The 18,683-nt window shown below is 33.6% G+C and overlaps 1 protein-coding gene across 2 annotated transcripts in view; it reads right to left on the bottom strand.

Moving 5' to 3' along the window:
- Positions 1-18,683, bottom strand: part of LOC140046539 (uncharacterized) — a 54,042-nt gene that overhangs the window by 7,268 nt on the left and 28,091 nt on the right. Inside the window, exons 17-52 of one of the 2 annotated variants that reach the window (XM_072091224.1) lie at positions 15,082-15,135; positions 14,818-14,925; positions 14,475-14,528; positions 14,113-14,166; positions 13,731-13,775; positions 13,496-13,549; positions 13,242-13,286; positions 11,575-11,682; positions 11,242-11,295; positions 11,028-11,081; positions 10,745-10,798; positions 10,314-10,403; positions 10,162-10,215; positions 8,501-8,554; positions 8,020-8,181; positions 7,564-7,617; positions 6,610-6,717; positions 6,293-6,400; positions 5,759-5,812; positions 5,529-5,582; positions 5,310-5,363; positions 4,584-4,676; positions 4,377-4,430; positions 4,085-4,192; positions 3,816-3,869; positions 3,352-3,405; positions 2,949-3,002; positions 2,672-2,725; positions 2,162-2,269; positions 2,015-2,068; positions 1,665-1,727; positions 1,426-1,497; positions 1,093-1,110; positions 688-705; positions 310-327; positions 35-52 (exon numbers count right to left, since the gene is read on the bottom strand). In XM_072091224.1, the coding sequence (XP_071947325.1) occupies positions 35-52; positions 310-327; positions 688-705; positions 1,093-1,110; positions 1,426-1,497; positions 1,665-1,727; positions 2,015-2,068; positions 2,162-2,269; positions 2,672-2,725; positions 2,949-3,002; positions 3,352-3,405; positions 3,816-3,869; positions 4,085-4,192; positions 4,377-4,430; positions 4,584-4,676; positions 5,310-5,363; positions 5,529-5,582; positions 5,759-5,812; positions 6,293-6,400; positions 6,610-6,717; positions 7,564-7,617; positions 8,020-8,181; positions 8,501-8,554; positions 10,162-10,215; positions 10,314-10,403; positions 10,745-10,798; positions 11,028-11,081; positions 11,242-11,295; positions 11,575-11,682; positions 13,242-13,286; positions 13,496-13,549; positions 13,731-13,775; positions 14,113-14,166; positions 14,475-14,528; positions 14,818-14,925; positions 15,082-15,135 (2,316 nt within the window). The remainder of the gene's footprint in view (positions 1-34; positions 53-309; positions 328-687; positions 706-1,092; positions 1,111-1,425; positions 1,498-1,664; positions 1,728-2,014; positions 2,069-2,161; positions 2,270-2,671; positions 2,726-2,948; positions 3,003-3,351; positions 3,406-3,815; positions 3,870-4,084; positions 4,193-4,376; positions 4,431-4,583; positions 4,677-5,309; positions 5,364-5,528; positions 5,583-5,758; positions 5,813-6,292; positions 6,401-6,609; positions 6,718-7,563; positions 7,618-8,019; positions 8,182-8,500; positions 8,555-10,161; positions 10,216-10,313; positions 10,404-10,744; positions 10,799-11,027; positions 11,082-11,241; positions 11,296-11,574; positions 11,683-13,241; positions 13,287-13,495; positions 13,550-13,730; positions 13,776-14,112; positions 14,167-14,474; positions 14,529-14,817; positions 14,926-15,081; positions 15,136-18,683) is intronic. The other variant, XM_072091225.1, reaches the window with a different exon arrangement.

Below are 18,683 nucleotides of genomic sequence, written 5' to 3'. Positions count from 1 at the left end.
AAAATGAATTTAACAAATGATATTACAAACGTACCGGTAAACCTGGTGCTCCCTGCAAATAAATCAAATAAACATTATATTACATTATACAACTGATTCAATAAAACGTAATACATTTCCATACATGTAGAATGGAAGACTATAAAACGGATGTCTGTATCAAGTAGACTATTCCGAGCATTGGATGGGTGTTTACTCTTTACTCTACTACTAGTGAGTTTATTTGAAGTTTTTATCCACATATAAAAATACATATACAAATGAAATTATTTAACAAAGAATATTAGTTTTAAAATAAAATAATCTTACCATTGGTCCCCTCTCTCCCTAAAACATAGAAATAAAAATGAAATCAGATTATGAGAAGTAGTGGTTTTTATTGTTAGTTAAGAACTGGTATATTTCATATTTTAATAGTAAAACAGGAAATTGTATAGTCTTCCTCAATTTGAAATATCTACTACAGTATCAAGTTTCGAAGAGAAGTTTTTACTGGTTCGACATGATCTAGGGCAGATTTTTCGGTCCCTTGTCCTAAAACCTTTTTTAAACATGTTTCAAAAAGTTTTGTATTCAAGTGGTGCAACTATTTTTACCTCGGCGTGAGGTTGCACGTGTACATAGTGCACCTCATAACCTAATCATTTGGTATCCATTTATTTACAAATAATGTGGGCATATACTTACTGGAAATCCATGTTCAGCCTGTAAAAGACAAAAACGCAATTAAACAACCGGTCATGACGTAAATAATATAACATGAAAACATTTGCATTGTATTTTTATTTATCGTGGAAACGCTTTATTGCAAACAAATTTAAATAAACTAATTTGAATATGTCGTTCTTTAAATGGTTAAAACCCCACAAATTTTGTCTGCAATTATAACAATTTTCAATTACTATAGTTGATAAAACGGTAAAATAACTATACACCTTTCTAAAATCAAAGGAATAACGATATGTTTTATTATTAGGGTAAACATTTCGGGGTCGGTTGATACAGCTAGTTTTATTTCGTTTCCTCTTTCTTCTCTACCCGCTACAAATCCAGTAGAATATTGTTATCAATTTACCATTAAACAATACTCACCCTATCTCCACGTGGTCCCTATAATGAAAAAAGTGCAATGTTTAATTCAAATAAATGAAAGCAAGATAAAGAAGTTTAATTGCATTCATTTTAATCTCTCTATCAAACTTTTTTCAATTTATATTATTAGTTTAAGTTTAACTACTACGGTATTATGTTATTACTTCGAATCATCAACGTTACCTGAAACAATTAAGTTATTACAGATACGGTATTTGAAATGAAACTATACATAAAGTTTTAGTTTATAAAACTAAATATATTACACGCAGCTTTTTATGGTGTGTTAGCTTGAAAAATTGGTGCAAAAAATATGATTTGAAAAAAACTTGCCTTGGGTCCTCTTATTCCAACTGGTCCTGGAATACCAGGGTGACCCTCTACCCCTGCTTCACCTGGAGGACCCTGTAAATAAATAAAGCATTACACACATTGTAGGATTTATTTTGGTAATCAAACAACGAAGAATTTCATATTTTTAATAATGTAATCAGCAGTACAGGGACTAATATAATGATCGATTAACTGAGAGATTAATAAAGTAAGATGATGGCCTAACTAATCAAACGTACCTCTTCTCCACGTAATCCAACGTGGCCATAAGGACCCCGTCTTCCTCTCTCGCCCTTTATGCCCTGTTAATTGAAAATAACATTTTCTTTACAAACTAGTATTTAATTCTAAACACTCATATAATATGTCAATTGAATTGTTGAGTAAAATAAGAAAAATAGTTTTTGTGATGCAAGTCAAATCATTAAGAACACTCCATGATAGACATAGATAAATTAGCGCACTCGACGGTTTATTATGATTTGTACCCAATTCAGTGCATGACTGCTTTCCTCTATTGACTTCGAGTACTGCTTTTGGCTTTAAAACCAAGAAACAAAACACCAAGCTATAAATACTTTGTTCTTACCATGGGACCGGGCATTCCAGGTAATCCTTGGAACCCTCTCCTTCCTTTGGCGCCCTGAAATAAATTGTTAAACAAACAATCATTAATCAATCAATCATTTTACGGAATTGATTACTCCGGTTCGGAAAATTACTGTGAGGTCTTTACCATTCGTCCTTGACTGCCTTTGTAGCCTTTCCTTCCTTGTGGTCCTGGATGACCTGGGGGTCCTGGTATACCAGGAAATCCCATCGGCCCCATGGTTCCTGGTTCTCCCTGTGAATTAATTCGTAAAGTTGTTTTACAGTCTATAGTGTAACAAACGGTACATTCATACGTTCATTCATTGACTGTCTTGTTAAGGTGGACACCAGGCGGGAGAAGCCCTTGATTGATGATAGGATCAACCAAAGTGCTTTAAACAGCCATGAATTAGTTTTATCCATCATACAGATGAATGCAGACTAATTGACATAAATAGACAGATATACAGTAAATTTAAAATATTACCTTAAAAACTTACTTTGTGAGCAATTTTATCATTTTTTGGGCGAGCTCCTCTTAATTGCTTAGATTTCGAGAATAATAAGTGCAGCATACGATTAAAAAATTCTCATCTTAAACTTGTTTTTACTATTTTGGCAATTTATTTTAAAATGATATATTTGGTCTACTTACCGGATGTCCACGGATACCTTGAACTCCTGCAATACCCATCGAACCAGCAGGACCCTTCATAAATAACAGATTAAATTGGTAAGTCAATGAATGTTTTATAACACAGCATTATTACACACCATTGGTTATCATTATTTTCTCCATTATTATGTTGCTCGACGTCGATAATAATTTACGATCAAAATAAAAATATATATTGCTCTCTCTGTGACCAACATATTTACCTATACTTCCTATTCTACTCATATATATTCATTAAGTTATACTAATGACTTACCTGTCTTCCAGGTAATCCGTGAAACCCATAAATTCCCATTTCACCTGGTTCTCCCTAAACAAAAAACGAAATTTGCATACAATCAGTCATTATGAATCTTTCAATTTTTCGACTTCGACGACCAAACTACGTTATATTAGTTTATTGTGTGCAGGCGGGAATATTGGGACGCCTGTACTCGTTCCTCACCTCGACACAGGTTTGATGTTTACGACACATCGACTGAACTATCGTCGATCCTCAGTCGTCGCAAATCGAAAGCTCTCTATTGGCTCACTATCGATAATTTCTTTGAGCTTTATATATTATTATGCTACTAAAATTAATTACTTAGTTACTATATCAGTCATTATCATGTAGACTACAAACTGTAACTTCAGTTTCTACGTACAAAATTACTTACTTTTAGTCCATTTTCTCCTCTCAGTCCTGGACTTCCTAGTTTACCGTTTTGTCCCTAAAGTATAAAAAATATTACATATTATCACTTATTTTAAATAACAGTAAATAAGTATACATTTACAGATAGGTTTGTTAATTGTTTTCAAATTTATATAGGCCTACAAAGTAAAATAAGGATTTTGAACATTGGAAATCATAGTAATCTAACAAAAGGGATCTTTTTTCGATACCCGTACATACACAGATTAGTGTTGCCTTTAATTTGATCCATAAATGTAAAATAAAATGTCTACTTTTGTGTACGATATCTAATATTGTTATATCACTCTTCAAGAAAGAGATAAACAAACACATGGGTTTATAATGGGCCAAAAAGCCCCCTTAATCCTGCCACACTCTATCGAAAGAAGATGGACTGTGGCGATTCGAAGTTAATTCAAGGTATCGTTATTACAGCATACTCACTGGTATTCCAGATGGTCCTTGGGGTCCTGCCAAACCACGTGGTCCATTTCCTCCCTAAAACGTATAATGTATAGTTTGTGAATGAACATGCAACAAAATCAACACAAATATACCACATTCTCTGTAAAAATAAGTTGAAATTTTTTTGTTTTTTTTTAAATACGATCTTAATCTTCTAAATTTACAATGGCATAATTCATCAGAAATCTGAACTAATAAGCTTCCATCTAATCTGTTTCCTTCGTCTTATTATATTACGCATCAATTACCTTTCGTCCATCCTGCCCTTGATCACCCGGTAAGCCAGGTTCGCCATCTTCACCAGAAGACCCGTCCTCTCCAGGCAGACCAGGAATTCCCCTTTTCCCAATGTGCCCCTATAAATAAAAAACAAAACAATGCACACCAGTATTATTGTAAGAAGCAATGCAATGCACAAACACAATACCATTACACAATACTTTATTATTATCTGACATTAAATTAACCTAGTGGGCACACTCTCAAGGATTGTCGATAGCGAATAGTTTTCTGATATATATGCCTACCACGATTACTTACCATAGGTCCTGGCTCTCCGGGCTGTCCTGTTGAGCCAGGTAATCCAGAAAGTCCCTGTAAATGATGAAATATAATATTTATTCTTTACACTATTTCATTTCATCAGCAATTGTACCAAAACGATATTTGAAGTAAGTTGAACCGTTAAGTGATACAGTGTCTACAAAATACGGCAGTACAGTATAACATAGTAGTCTGTAAGTATACCTTTGTTGTATCAGAAATTGTGTAAATCAGTGTACCTACTTGTTGTCCCACATTTCCGTGATCTCCCTTTTCACCTTCCTCTCCTTTCGAGCCCTTTTATCAACATAAAATGTATCTTAATTATTAATTTACAATAAACACTACAGTGGAATATGGAAAAATATGAAAGTTAAAAGTTTGTGGAAAGAAAATAATGTGATGGATTTATGAAATATCCTGTCACACATTTTAAGTTATTTAGAATACGCGTACATGCGTACATAAATACCAACCAGACAAGGTTTTGTTGGGAACGAATTTATGTATGCAAAAGTATGGAAATTAGTATTATATGTATATTACATTGTTAAAACTGTATTGTTTCCATACGCAACACACATTTAAAGTGTTGCCGAGAGTTGGTGACTTTTAAAACATTTAAATGAGGTTTGAACTGCTCAATGAATTCATTGTTTATTTCATGGTTTGTAATAGGCCTACTTTGTTATTTTTTAATCTGTTCATTTGCAGATAATAAGTGATTTTATTATATTTATAAATGTTTAATTGGGTACATACTTGGAAATAACCATTGAACCAACACACATTATTTTATTTCACAATTATATTTAAATAAGACAATGATATATAATATAGCACTACCCAGATAATTGCTTTTGTCCCGTGAGTATAACTATGTTTAACTAACTAATATGTTTAACAGACTAATGTCATTTTATCGCTTACTTGTGAACCTTCATAACCTTCTCTTCCACGTGGACCAGGATCGCCTACTTTACCCTAAAACATATCGTTTCAAAACAAAAAAATTACCAATTACGTAAATATGTTATTTAACGTATTTTTGCTACATTCGCTTGTTAGATAATGTATTAGGCTAATGTGTGACAACATGATTTTAATATTATAAACATTATTGGTTAAACAAACTGAACTAGTATTTACCAATGGTCCATGAGACCCCCTTTGTCCTTTCTTGCCTTTTGGACCTTGTATACCCTGAAAGTAAAAACGTTTGGCAGTACTTTAGTAAACTTTTAAAAATGCTGGTTAAGTACTATATTTTATTCAATGGTTGTGCCTCGTAATATATCGATAATGTCAGAATGTAGTGATATTTATTTACTATCGTAAAAGATACCAATGAAGCCATTTGTAAACACATAAATACTTACTGAAGCACCAATCAATCCGACTGCTCCTTGTGGACCCGATTGGCCTTTTGGACCCTTTGGGGAGAAAATGTGTTAAGATTGTTATTACAATATACTTAATCAATGGTCACATTCACAGAAATGTTTATTCAAATAGACAGATGCTATGTACAAATAAAACATTGACGTTTAATGAGTTATTTTCCGTATAATAAACGATGCTGGATATGAGTTATGATTGCCGAGATTGAACTGAATTTAACTTTAAACTGAAATAGAAATTTCTACTTTGTAGCATACAGAGTGTGTCTTCATGTGATAAATCGGAATTCGGAACTTCAAATTCTCCTTAGTACTGTATTAGCAAATGGATGGCAGGATGAGAACACTTGGTTTGTTTCTTTTCTTTCGTCAATATAGAAATCAGTAGTAAATATATAGAGTAACTAAAGCAATGCTACCAACATAACTTATCATAAGTTATCGTTTAGTAGTATTAAACCTGTTATTAGCGGGGTTTTTCGCTTCGCAATATAAACATCAAATAAAATGTACCTGTAGACCAGTTGGACCTCTTTCGCCATTCGTGCCCTTAACTCCATGAATACCAGTCACCCCTGTTATTCCCCTTGCTCCTGGTACACCTGGATCACCCTTATCACCCTATAACATTAAAGAGATTGTAACCTAAAAGCTTCTCTAGTGGTTCCCACATTAAATTGAACTCATTAAAATATACAATCTATGTTTTAAAATTAACTATCGTTGCATTGAATATTGTAGAAAATTAGTGTAATTTACACATTTTGTCAAATAAATTTATAATATTTTTATACTAATAGTTTTCATGTCTATGAAATAAATCTATATACCTTAAATCCAAGTAAACCTCTCTCCCCTTTTTTTCCTGCGTTGCCTTGAATACCAATTTGGCCAGGATGACCCTTCTGGCCCAATGGTCCACTCCGTCCACCTTCACCCTATTTAAATGATATGAAGTAGCTAATTTTCTCTTTACTTTACAGAAAAATATCCTCAAAGATACTCTTTATTTTTAAACTTAAACGTTATCTATTATAGTAGAACAACACGATTATACCTTATTTTAAAATACACTAAAGATGAATAACGTTATACTATTACATTTAAACCCATTTAATTAAACTAACTTTACAATCAATTGTATTAATAATAAATGAATTTGATGTTAAAGGTCAAAACTAGAGTATCGAAAGCCGATTGATTTTGGTCATATTTGTTTATAGTTTATATTATGTTACGAGTGTAACAAATAAAGTATTTCCAATTTAAAACAACCGTTAGTTACATGAATTTGACAAACCCTTCGGCATTTTTCAAAAAGACCCATCTTACTTTCTATTTTGTTCTCAAGTTAAGCTATGCTACATAAATGTGGAAATGAATAATTATACAGTACTGTATGCTTATGTAAACAGTTTAAGGTGAACTGCACAATCTAATTTAAACCTTAGGATCATTACAACTTAGAACACCATATCATAAAACGAAAACTTACCAAAGTAAGTTGACCAATCATAAACCAGGTTTCAGGTGATCTATCGCGTCCATTATTGTGATTACTTTTTATTACCTTTTTTGGCGTTTTCCTATCTCAGTAATTATTATATTATTGTTCATATTTATATATTATTTTGGACTGCAAGATCTTGTAATTTCTTCTGATATTGGCGATATTACAATTGCTCTTATGTCTTAAACAAGATTGAAGTATAACTTCATATATACTCCGGCTGATTATGTACTTGACAGTTAATGTAAAGATATATTTCGGAATAAAATCTTACCTGGGAGCCAGGTTCTCCATTTTGCCCCATAGTTCCTTTCTCACCTAAAGTTCCCTATAAAGATCAAAAGTTTAACATAAAAAATTAAATAAAATGAACATTTTTTTAGTATAGACAATTGTATATAAAAAATATATAATTTTAGTATAGACACAAAAGTATAACTCAACTGTCTGGTATCAGTTAAACATCAATATCAGAACCACATATTATAATCAATCGAATGATTCGGTGCTATGCTTTTTTAACTATTCAGCTTCATGCTAGTTGTAATGCGGGGTGATTACAGTAAGTGACCATCGAAAGTAAGACTAGTGTTTGTGTGATAATTGTGAGTCCTTAAATTTGAATTAAAGATGTATTGTCGTCTAAAACATGGAAAATAAAAAATATATATATATGCTTATTTATATTTTGAGTATGACCTAAATATTGCAAACATTTATTTAAACTTACGGGATCTCCAATTACACCAGGTTGACCACTTTGGCCTTCAGAACCTTGGGGACCAGTTGGTCCCTTTTGTCCGGGTGGGCCTGGTGGTCCTTGCTTGCCATGCGTACCTCTTACACCCGGAGGCCCTGTTTCTCCATCGATTCCTGGTGCCCCAAACTGACCCTGTCATATTTAGTTTAACAAATAATACATATTTAAAACATCAAAATTAGTACAAAAGGTGAAACCTAAGTGGAACAAAGTAGAGCCTATTGATTATGTTGTTCTTATTGGTCATGACGTAATCTGATTGGACAGTGGCTATCTTTCTAAGATGAAAATGTTTATAATGTATTTTGTTTTCTGCAGAAAAAAAAATGACGGTTTATCGTCGGTCGTTCCATGTACTGTAGCAATAAGTCATCTTTGTAATTCCTCGGATAAAAACATTGTGCATAGCATTATGCATGTGGGTTTTTAAATAATTATTTAATAATATTACCATTAAACCTTGTCTTCCCATAGGGCCTGGTAGGCCATATTCACCAATTGGTCCCTGTAAGAAAATACAATTTACAAATCACTAGGCCTGCTTCATTATATTACTACACCACAAACATAATGTGTTATCGTCCTACACGTATAAACTCTCACTCTTAGTTTGCCCTTTTCATACAGAAAATTAAACATCTATGTCGTGATAAAATACAACAATCCCCGTTCCCGTATGCACTTTAACTTAATAACAGCAGGGCTCGAAATTCACGCTAGCAAACTAGCATTTTGCTAGTAGATTCTTGATAATTGCTAGTTGAAAATTTCATAACTAGCAAATGTTTGCTAGTGTAATTTTTGAAAAAATACGTACTTTTTAGCTAGCCGCCAATCGCTATGTCGACAACGGCTAATAGGAACCAATTTGGTGAAAACAATTGTTTCATTTACACGCCGCCAATTTACGTCAAGGAAACGCTAATAGCACCGTGAATCATGTGGTAGCATAGTTGTTAACGATGTGCATTATATTAACAGCAAGCTTTTCCCCAACACAAAAGCATGTGCATTTAGTACGTCGCTAAGGATTACATCATCAGTCACCTGATTACAGAATACGCGATTATCAATTTAGGGATTTAACGAAATAAATATTTTGCCTACACAGTGGTCGAAGCGCGTATTTAATAGATTCGCAAATAGTAAACACCCCCCACTTAATGGACTCTTCCAATTTTGGAGAAGAACGTCTCCTCGGCACACCACGAGGTCCTGTTGTTTGTGCGATGGATTTTCTTACGCCTATATTGTTTACCTGTGGAATTAAATTACACACACTTTCGCATCACAACTTTAATTACTGATTTTACATAGCAATGAGCAAAGGATTCATCAAAGAAGAATACGTTGAATAAAAATTCACTTAAGAAATGCCGTAAGCTGTTTTCAAACTATTGATCAGCCCACTATTATTCCAACATCATGCCTCTCGTGCGATAGGGAATTTCCTGGATAGAGACGAGTGGAGCGCGAGAGACGGCGGAGTGAGGCGGGCGTAGCTTGGGACGGATTAGTAGTTAGGGCCTACCAATTTCGCTCGGTGGCAATTAAATTTAATGTTTTAATTACGTCTGGATATATAAACAATATAAAACTCAGTTTTGTCATCGGCAATAATATTTTATACATAGGCCTAGTCAATTTTGTTCCGCTTCAAATTTTAAAAGTTTCGACCTAAAAAAAAGTGGGCCGAAACGTTACGGGACGAATCGTCCATAGGCCGAAACGCCCTTGATTTGGCTAGCATGAAAGCATGTCTTGATCTTTTTTTAATTTGGCTAAAAAGGGTACTACTACTACTACAGCTTTGCCTAGCAGCTAGGCCTACACCTAAAAGCTAGGTCTAGGTCTACACCTAAATAAATTCAGATTTGTGTAGAATTTAACTATTTTACCGAAAAAAAATTGTGATTGCTAGTTATGCTGCTGATTTTGCTAGTTAATTTTTTTACAACTAGCAAAGTTTGCTAGTCGAAAAAAAAGTAAATTTCGAGCCCTGTAACAGTCAAGGCAAGATTGTGTGTTTTGAATTCTTGTCTTTTCATCGGTGAGCACACATTTTAATAACACCGTTAAAGCCATTGCAAGTGAAACATTATGTGAACATACCTCTATTCCCATTGGTCCTTTATCCCCTTGGTCACCGGTTATTCCTTTGTTCCCCTGTCAGTAAAACGGATACATTAAACAAATTATAATCAAGCAATTTTCATTTTATTAATAAAATATTGTGGTAACAATAGATATGGTGAAATACATACCACCTGTCCAGGGGGTCCTTGCACCCCTGGTTCTCCTATTGGTCCCTCACTACCAATTTCACCCGGTAGTCCCGGTTCGCCTGGGCGACCCTATGAGATATAAATTGATATATCATAATAGTAGATTATTTCATCCATATGATAAATATTACAGTTTAATTGTGTATATAGACATTATTCATAACTTCAACATAAATACAAGACACAAATAACAGAGCAGCGACGATGACAAGCTTCTTTAGATACATCCCCAGTTGAACATATAACACAATATTAAAAGCACAAATTTTAAATATATACAAATAGCTGAAATGGTATAATACTATAACAATAAAGTATTATAAATATGACGATGTATTAAGTATTACTATACTATCAATACAGGTTTTTTTGCAAACCTTTAAACGTAACAGTTAAAAAAAAATATTTACCCGAATATCACTACGTCCACGAACACCTCGAGATCCTTGCAGGCCTTTATTTCCCTAAAAAGAATATACATAACCGATAACATCAAGATTTTGCTAACATAAAAAAAATAACTTGTCGATTTTAGTGATTTTCATATGTTATAGCTTCTTCAGTCGTAAGTAATACGGAACTATAATCTGATGTGGTAACAACATTAACACTCATTTTTGTTAAGGGTGCAAGTTAGGCCTACTTGTTTATAACGCACAATTGTAACGTAATGGCAATTGCCAAGGTACTTACTGTGTAACCAGGTAAACCAGTAGTTCCAGGTGGACCAGGTGGACCAGGGGGACCCTAAAAAATAAAACAAATAATTATAATTTATAAATAGAATTTTTTCCCAATGGTACTATGACTTTAAAATACATTGTTCTCATATACCTTAATTCAACCATGGTGTTTTCGTTCTTATTACTTATTATTCATTCTATACGTTTTAATAATAAGAACCTACCTGTTGACCTTGCACTCCGTCAGGCCCAGGTGCACCAGCAACCCCCCTTAGACCCTACAAAAAATAACACCAGTGTTGGTAGAACATAATATTTAAATGCGAAGATGGATTTTTTTAACGGACCACGGAATTTAGGAATTAAAGCGTAACATATTATTTATAATATTAATCACTTGCTCTAGAATTGGTTCTTAAAACGTCAAGAGGGCGACTTACGTCACTTTTGATCACATAATTGAATGCATATTATTTAGATTGGATGGATTTATATAGAAGCACTATTCAATTGAAGTTATTTTTGGTGTTTAAAAGAAATACAAATTATACACTAACTGGCTGCCCAGAATCTCCTGTGGGTCCGTGGCCACCGCTTCTCCCAGAATCTCCTTCGGGTCCTTTTCTGCCTCGTTCTCCGAGTGGGCCATTCTGTCCCGGTAAACCCTTTAAAAAACGACATTTACTAATAAGTATAAAATATTATACACACAATGAATGTTGATAAGTTGGATGGTGAGAGTATTTCATAAGTAGAAAAGAGAGCAGTCAGTTTTTCATCGAATGGAGTATCCTTTCCATTCAGCGAATACAAAACCTTAATTTGTTTTTATTCAAGATACTGTATACATCGTAAATTGACACAAGTTTTCGCGACCGGGAAGCTTGGCTATTAAAAAGAGCGGACGCAGAATAGAACAATTATGACAGCGCGCACATCAAGTTTAATTCCGCACATTAAGGCCCTGTTCAGACCCATGGCGTTAGACCGTTTTAGCGTACGACGCTAAAAGAATGTGTGTCTGAACAGTTGGGGATTAGCGTACAACGCGTTGTACAAAACGGTTGTAGCGTTGTAGTGGAAAACGGTTGATAGTACCGTTTTAGCGTACGACGCTACTGTAAGTCAACGTTGTATCCAATCAGAACGTTTCCTGTTATGACGCGAAACAAGGTTTGACCTAGACTGACATCTTGTATCGTCAATGTGTGAGATGGATTTCAATAACAAAAAGGCCAGAATAAATAAGGCCTAACTACACTACAAATACAACTGTTACAAAGGCTACAAACTATTATCAACTGATTACCATTATATTTTCTAACAAATGACATAAATACATGCACCTTGTATTTAAACATAGGGACTACGATCCCATCCGCTTTTAGGCCTAGCTAGGCCTAGAGCCATTCACGCATTTCATTCAAGCTAAAAACTAGCCTGGGACATCAAGTCACTCATTCATACAAGGCAGACTAGACTGGACAAGTTTAATGCTGAAAACCCCCTAACTCCTAAAAAAATCAGTAAACAAACAAGGGGAGCTGTTTCCCTTTTATTAGCAAGTTAAGGGTTATTTTCAACCGACTGGACCAAAGAATATATAATCTTTGACTGGACTGGATAGACTAATCACAATCATTTTTTTCTTCATCATTACGAGGCCTGCTTTATTTTCGTAACACAAGAGCCTGGGGAAAATGTTTTTTACTACAAAATAAAAACAATAGAAACAGAAATTTGGCTTTACTATATTTTTCTTAAATAAATGCTGAGGTATGTTTTATCTACGGCAAATTTTGTCATAATTGTAGGGCTGAGATCTAGGCCTGTATACAGTGGAAATAATGATGAAAACACGTGGGTAAGAGCACATGAATATGCAACTAGAAACAACTTGGATGACGTACTTCCGTTGTAACGATAATCGTACGCTATGGGTCTGAACACCTCGTTTTTTTCTCTGCGGTTTGTAACGTGACCTTGATAGTAACGTTGTACGCTAAAACGGTCTAACGCCATGGGTCTGAACAGGGCCTTAGTATCACCATTAAATTTCACTTTTTCGTTACATAGGACTAATTCAAAATGAAACGTGATGCGTAATTGACTAATCCAAACACCAAATTGCCAGAATACAATCAGGTGTGTTATAGTGTTTAGTAAAGTCTTAACACATACACATGATCTTTGCTATCTACAGTGTTCGTCTGATAAGACTTACCACAGGACCAATTCCACCCTCTTTACCAGGTGCTCCGGTGTCACCCTGTAATTAAATGAATTATAACTTAAAAAAGCTTATCTATTTATGGTATAAATTTATCAAATAATAATTAAAATACATAGAAAAGCACGGCTAATTAAATCTTAGGATACATTTATACTACCCGAACTTCTCAAGATTCAAGACATTTATTCGTTAAATTCTGATTAAGAGAATTATATTTAGTCCTACATACAGAATTTAGAATTTACCTGAGATCCGTGTCTGCCACTTCTGCCTTTAGGGCCATAACGTCCCTTTTTTCCCTGTCAGAATAAATAAACATAAATAGGTTTACTGTCAAAAATTACCTTGTCTCTTACATAATATTTCGCTTATCATAAATCTAAAGTATTATTATGTTTGTATTAACAACAACAATACAACTTTAAAAGTACCCTTTTTTTTTAAATCACAATTTAAGAAAAAATGAACAGGAAAACATACCTGTCTACCTTCACTGCCCTTTTGTCCTTTAAATCCGTTGTTGCCCTATACGAAAATACAGTTTTTTTTTGTTAACGAGAGTAGAAAACTAAGCACAATCACGTTTACTCTGTTAAAATACGCAGTTCACTGTTGGCACAGACAGGATCAACTTACGTTGTCATACTTGGTAGCAGGCCATCATTGTGTTATTAAAATGGATGAAGTTCGCTCTCTCTTAACGTTATTTTGTGCTCATACTTGTTTTGTGTGATTAATAGTGTAGAACATGCTTAATTTGTGTGTTTGTCGCTCAGGAGAAGTAGGAGATTAAAATCTCATGTACTTCGGCAATAATACAATATTGATTAAATATGTATATAAATTCACATCTATTACATACCTTTGATCCTCGTAATCCTGCTCGACCAACACCACCCGTATCACCTTTATGACCCTTAAAAGTAAACGTACGCAATAAAATAATTCATAATCACGAGCAATCGGTATTTTCGTGTTTTTTTTTCAACGGTGAAAGTTATATTTTAATTATTATCAAATTAATCTAAAATATAGAGTATGACGTCTAATGTCAGCGTTCAAACTCCAGTAGCCTTCTTTTTTGCATATATGTATATTAATTATGAAAATAAGTGTATTTTAATTTATTTAAACTAATAGGACAGGTGATGTGTTATAAAACGAATAATGGTTTCTATTCGCTAGATAAATCCTCATTTATCTAAAACAATTAATCGTACTTACAGTTTTTCCCGGAATACCCATGGTACCCTTTACGCCAGTATGTCCAACTTCCCCCTACAAAGACACAAATACGAAAGAAAAAAAACATGTGAACATTTACATCACATTATTGTCAAGGATATGAAAAACATAATGGGTATTATTAACTAATCGTCACAACGTTCTCAATAGAGATAAATGTTTATTTTTTTTTTTGTGGAAGCTACCACCTTCATTCATTCACATTATTCGTATTCTTAATCTTAAACACGGAATTGTGCTAAACGCCAAAACAAAAAAGCTATATAATAACGAATATGTATAGGTATTCTATACATCCCAGAACAAAAGAATAATTTCTTACACGTGGTCCGGGAAATCCCGTTTCACCTCTGATACCCTTAATACCTTCTTCACCACTATATCCACGATCTCCTTTTTGACCTCGTGGTCCTATTTGTCCAATAGCTCCCTGTAAAAGAAGATTTCAAAAGCATTACAAAATAAACATACAACATAAGGTAATCACAACTTTCTAACGAAATGTCGAAACGATATAAAATGTAAAACATTCTTTTATTGCAATATAGTATAAGGTTATATTGTTATATTTACAAACTTAACTTACCCTATCTCCTGTTTCACCCGAAAATCCCTTCTCCCCTTCCCTGCCACTGCTACCCTGACAATAACCATGAAAATGTAAATACATATGTTAAAATGTGGGAATACAAAAACATTTTAATTTAAAACAATGTATCGTTGCTTGTAGTAAATACAATTTAGCTACCGAAGTCGATTTACATTTTCTCGAAAATAAATGTGTAGTAAGTACATTTAATTTGGATCATGGGGTCATTATCAAGTCCAATGAATGAAATTAAAAAAAAAAAACAACTAATTAAATAACACAAGCCAAGGGTCAAAGTTTAAATAACAAAAGATCTATTGTCTAACATCCTGTCAAATGAAAAGTTTAGCTTTTACATTTAGACAGTACCCTCATTCGTAAAATGATAATAATAAACTAGACATGAAACTCGTCACTTTGACGAGTTAGTTATCCGCACGACAGATGCCACGTGCACGAAAATACAGGACCACCTCTTATTATAGTTTTTAACGTATTATAATTATACAGTACACTGTGTATAAAAGGAGACATTAATTCTACATGATACAGAGGGCGGCAAACAACAATTTGCTCACATCAGAGACTATGCTGGTGTACATTGTACTACTGTATATTATATGACATATTAACTGAATTATGGAACCTGCCTTTAATTCAAATATTTAACATGACGACGTCATAAAAAAAACAACACAACGATAGCAATTTCTGAAGAAAATTATCTTAGCAACAACATATTAACGTGTAGAAGAAATTTGAATACGTAAAATGTTGGTGCGCGCACATTTAAATGTGATGAACTATTACGCAAAATATGAAAATACAACTTTTTTTATTCAACTGGCAATATGATGACGTCACAACATCCGATTGGCAAAATGTTTACATGAATTCGTATCTACAATCCTATAGCTTCCAGAAAATGTTTTAATCGTGATTATCACATTTTATTCTTACGAGCTATTACAGATTAAAATTTACTGTAAAGATGAAATTAATGACCCACGTAATTAAAATTTTTAGGCATGATGACGTTATAAAAATTTAAATATTTTTATCTCATGCTAAAGAAAGTTGATTGACCTAGACAATATATAAATATAGGAGAAAAAGGAATACAGATAAGCGTGATGCGCTCCATTGAATGTGATGAGCAATAACGAAACAGACAAAAATCCTATATTTTACATTCGTGTGGCCATACGATTACGTCACAATGTTTTTTTAGCCTTATTGATGCATGATCCGACATCTGCAACTCATCAACTTCTAGATTTTGTAATAAAAATAAACGGTTCACGGTTTACTTTAGAAACTATGACTGTTTAAAAAAAGACATTATTTTGATGATTTTTTAAGCTTTTTCATAAAAAACGCGCACAAATTGTCTAATTCAACGTGTTCGTATGGCGTTATTTAAACTGGAAAAGTTCTAAATTGTTTTCAAAATTACTAGGAAAGGCTTGAAAAATATAATTCAAGAGAAAAAAATATGTTTTTTCGCTACGTGCGCACCGCGTGCGTAAAAAATTGCGCGCCCGTGGGAATTTTTGACATGCTCAAAATGACATGAAACGCGTAAAAAGTTGATTAGAAATTAATTTTGCGCATTTTGAAATTTTAAATGCGCGTGCGCGCGTAACTTCTTGTGAAACATGCCATTTTTAATCCGTAGAAAGTTTGCCCCTGATATGACTTAAATTTTGTCAAAGTGTCAATACTAAATGACTTTTGGTTTTTAATCTATGATCAATCATTGAAATTCATAAAATTGCGCGTAAGTCACGTTGCGCAACTATGACGTCATTCAAAAATAGGAGGTGCACAACTTCACGTAAATGCCCATATGTTGTCAAAGTTATGAAATGTTATGTTTACACATTTTAGAGAAACGCGACTCACAAAAAGGAAGGAAGGAAAGAAGAACTAGACATGAAACTCGTCACTTTGACGAGTTAGTTATCCGCACAACGACAAACGCCACGTGCACGTCATACGTTGGAATATTTTACACACAGATAAAGATTATGGCATTATGACAAGAACTGAAGAATATGATATGCTGTTAGTGCTGAATTCTGTCAATTTTGTGTCATATAGTATACATGCAAACAGTATAATCTGTATACATATTACATACAGTGTAGAATAGGTGAAATTATGGGACCCGCCATTTATTCAAATTTTTAACATGGCGACGGTATCAAAATGAAACACTTCGATAGCAATTTCAGAAGGAAATTATCTTAGGAACAACATATTAACGTGTAGAAGAAATTTGAATACGTAAAATATAGATGCGCACCCTTTTAAATGTGATGAACTATGACGCAAAATATTAAAATACGACTTTTTTTATTTAACTGGCCATATGATGACGTCACAACATCCGATTGGAAAATTTTTTACATGATTTCGTATCTACAATCCAATCGCTTCCAGAAAACGTTTTAATCGTGATTATCACATTTTATTCTTACGAGCTATAACAGATTAAAATTTACTGTAAAGATGAAATTAATGCCACATGTAATTTAAATTTTTAGGCACGATGACGTCATAACAATTAAAATATTTTTAACTCATGCGAAAGATAGTTGATTGACCTAGACAATATCAAAATCGGGGTGAAAATGGAAAATGTATAAGTGGAGATGCTCTCTATTAAATGTGATGAGCTATGACGAAAGATACAAAAATCCTCAATTTTATATTCGTGTGGCCATACGATGACGTTAAAATGTCCGGTTAGCCATATTAATACATGATCCGATATCTACAACTCATCAACTTCCAGAATATGTCATCCACAAAAAGTTGACCGTGTAGTTTAGAAATTACGATTGTTTAAAAAAAGGCATAATTTTGACAAATTGTTGTACTTCTTCATCAAAAACGTGCGCAAATTGTCCAATTCGACGTGCTCGTATGACGTAACTTTAAGTCGAAATTGTTTAAAAGTTGGTAAAATTACTAGAAAAGGCTGGAAAAACATAAATCACGCGAAAAATATATGTTTTTAATGCTACGTGCGCACCGCACACGTAAAAATTTGCGCATGCGTGGGAATTTTTTACATGCTTAAAATGACATGAAACGCGTAGAAAGTTGATTAGAAATTAATTTTTCGCATTTTAAAATTTCGAACGCGCGTGCGCGCGTAACTTCTTGTAAAACATGCCATTTTTTATGCACAAACAGTTTGCCCTTGATATGACTTAAATTTTCACAAAATGTAAAAACAAAATTACGCTTGGTTTTAAATCTATGATCAATTTAAAAAAATCATAAAATCACGCGTAAGTCACGTTGCGTAACTATGACGTCATTCAAAAATAGGAGGTGCACAACTTCACGTAAATGCCCATATGTTGACAAAGTTATGAAATGTTATGTTTACCCATTTTAGAGATACGCTCTGCACAAAAAGTGAGGGAGAAAGACTGAAGAATAATGAAAAAAAAAAAAAAGACACAGGACAGTTCCAAGGAGTTATCCGCTAAATGCGGATAACTAATAATACAGAAAAACTAGACATGTAACTCGTCACTTTGACGAGTTTGGTTATCCGCCGCGCAAGTGGTGCAACATTAACA

The sequence above is a fragment of the Antedon mediterranea genome, chromosome 4 (genome assembly GCF_964355755.1).
Source record: "Antedon mediterranea chromosome 4, ecAntMedi1.1, whole genome shotgun sequence".
Taxonomy (NCBI): Eukaryota; Metazoa; Echinodermata; class Crinoidea; order Comatulida; family Antedonidae; genus Antedon; species Antedon mediterranea.
This window is presented reverse-complemented; position numbering and strand designations above follow the sequence as displayed.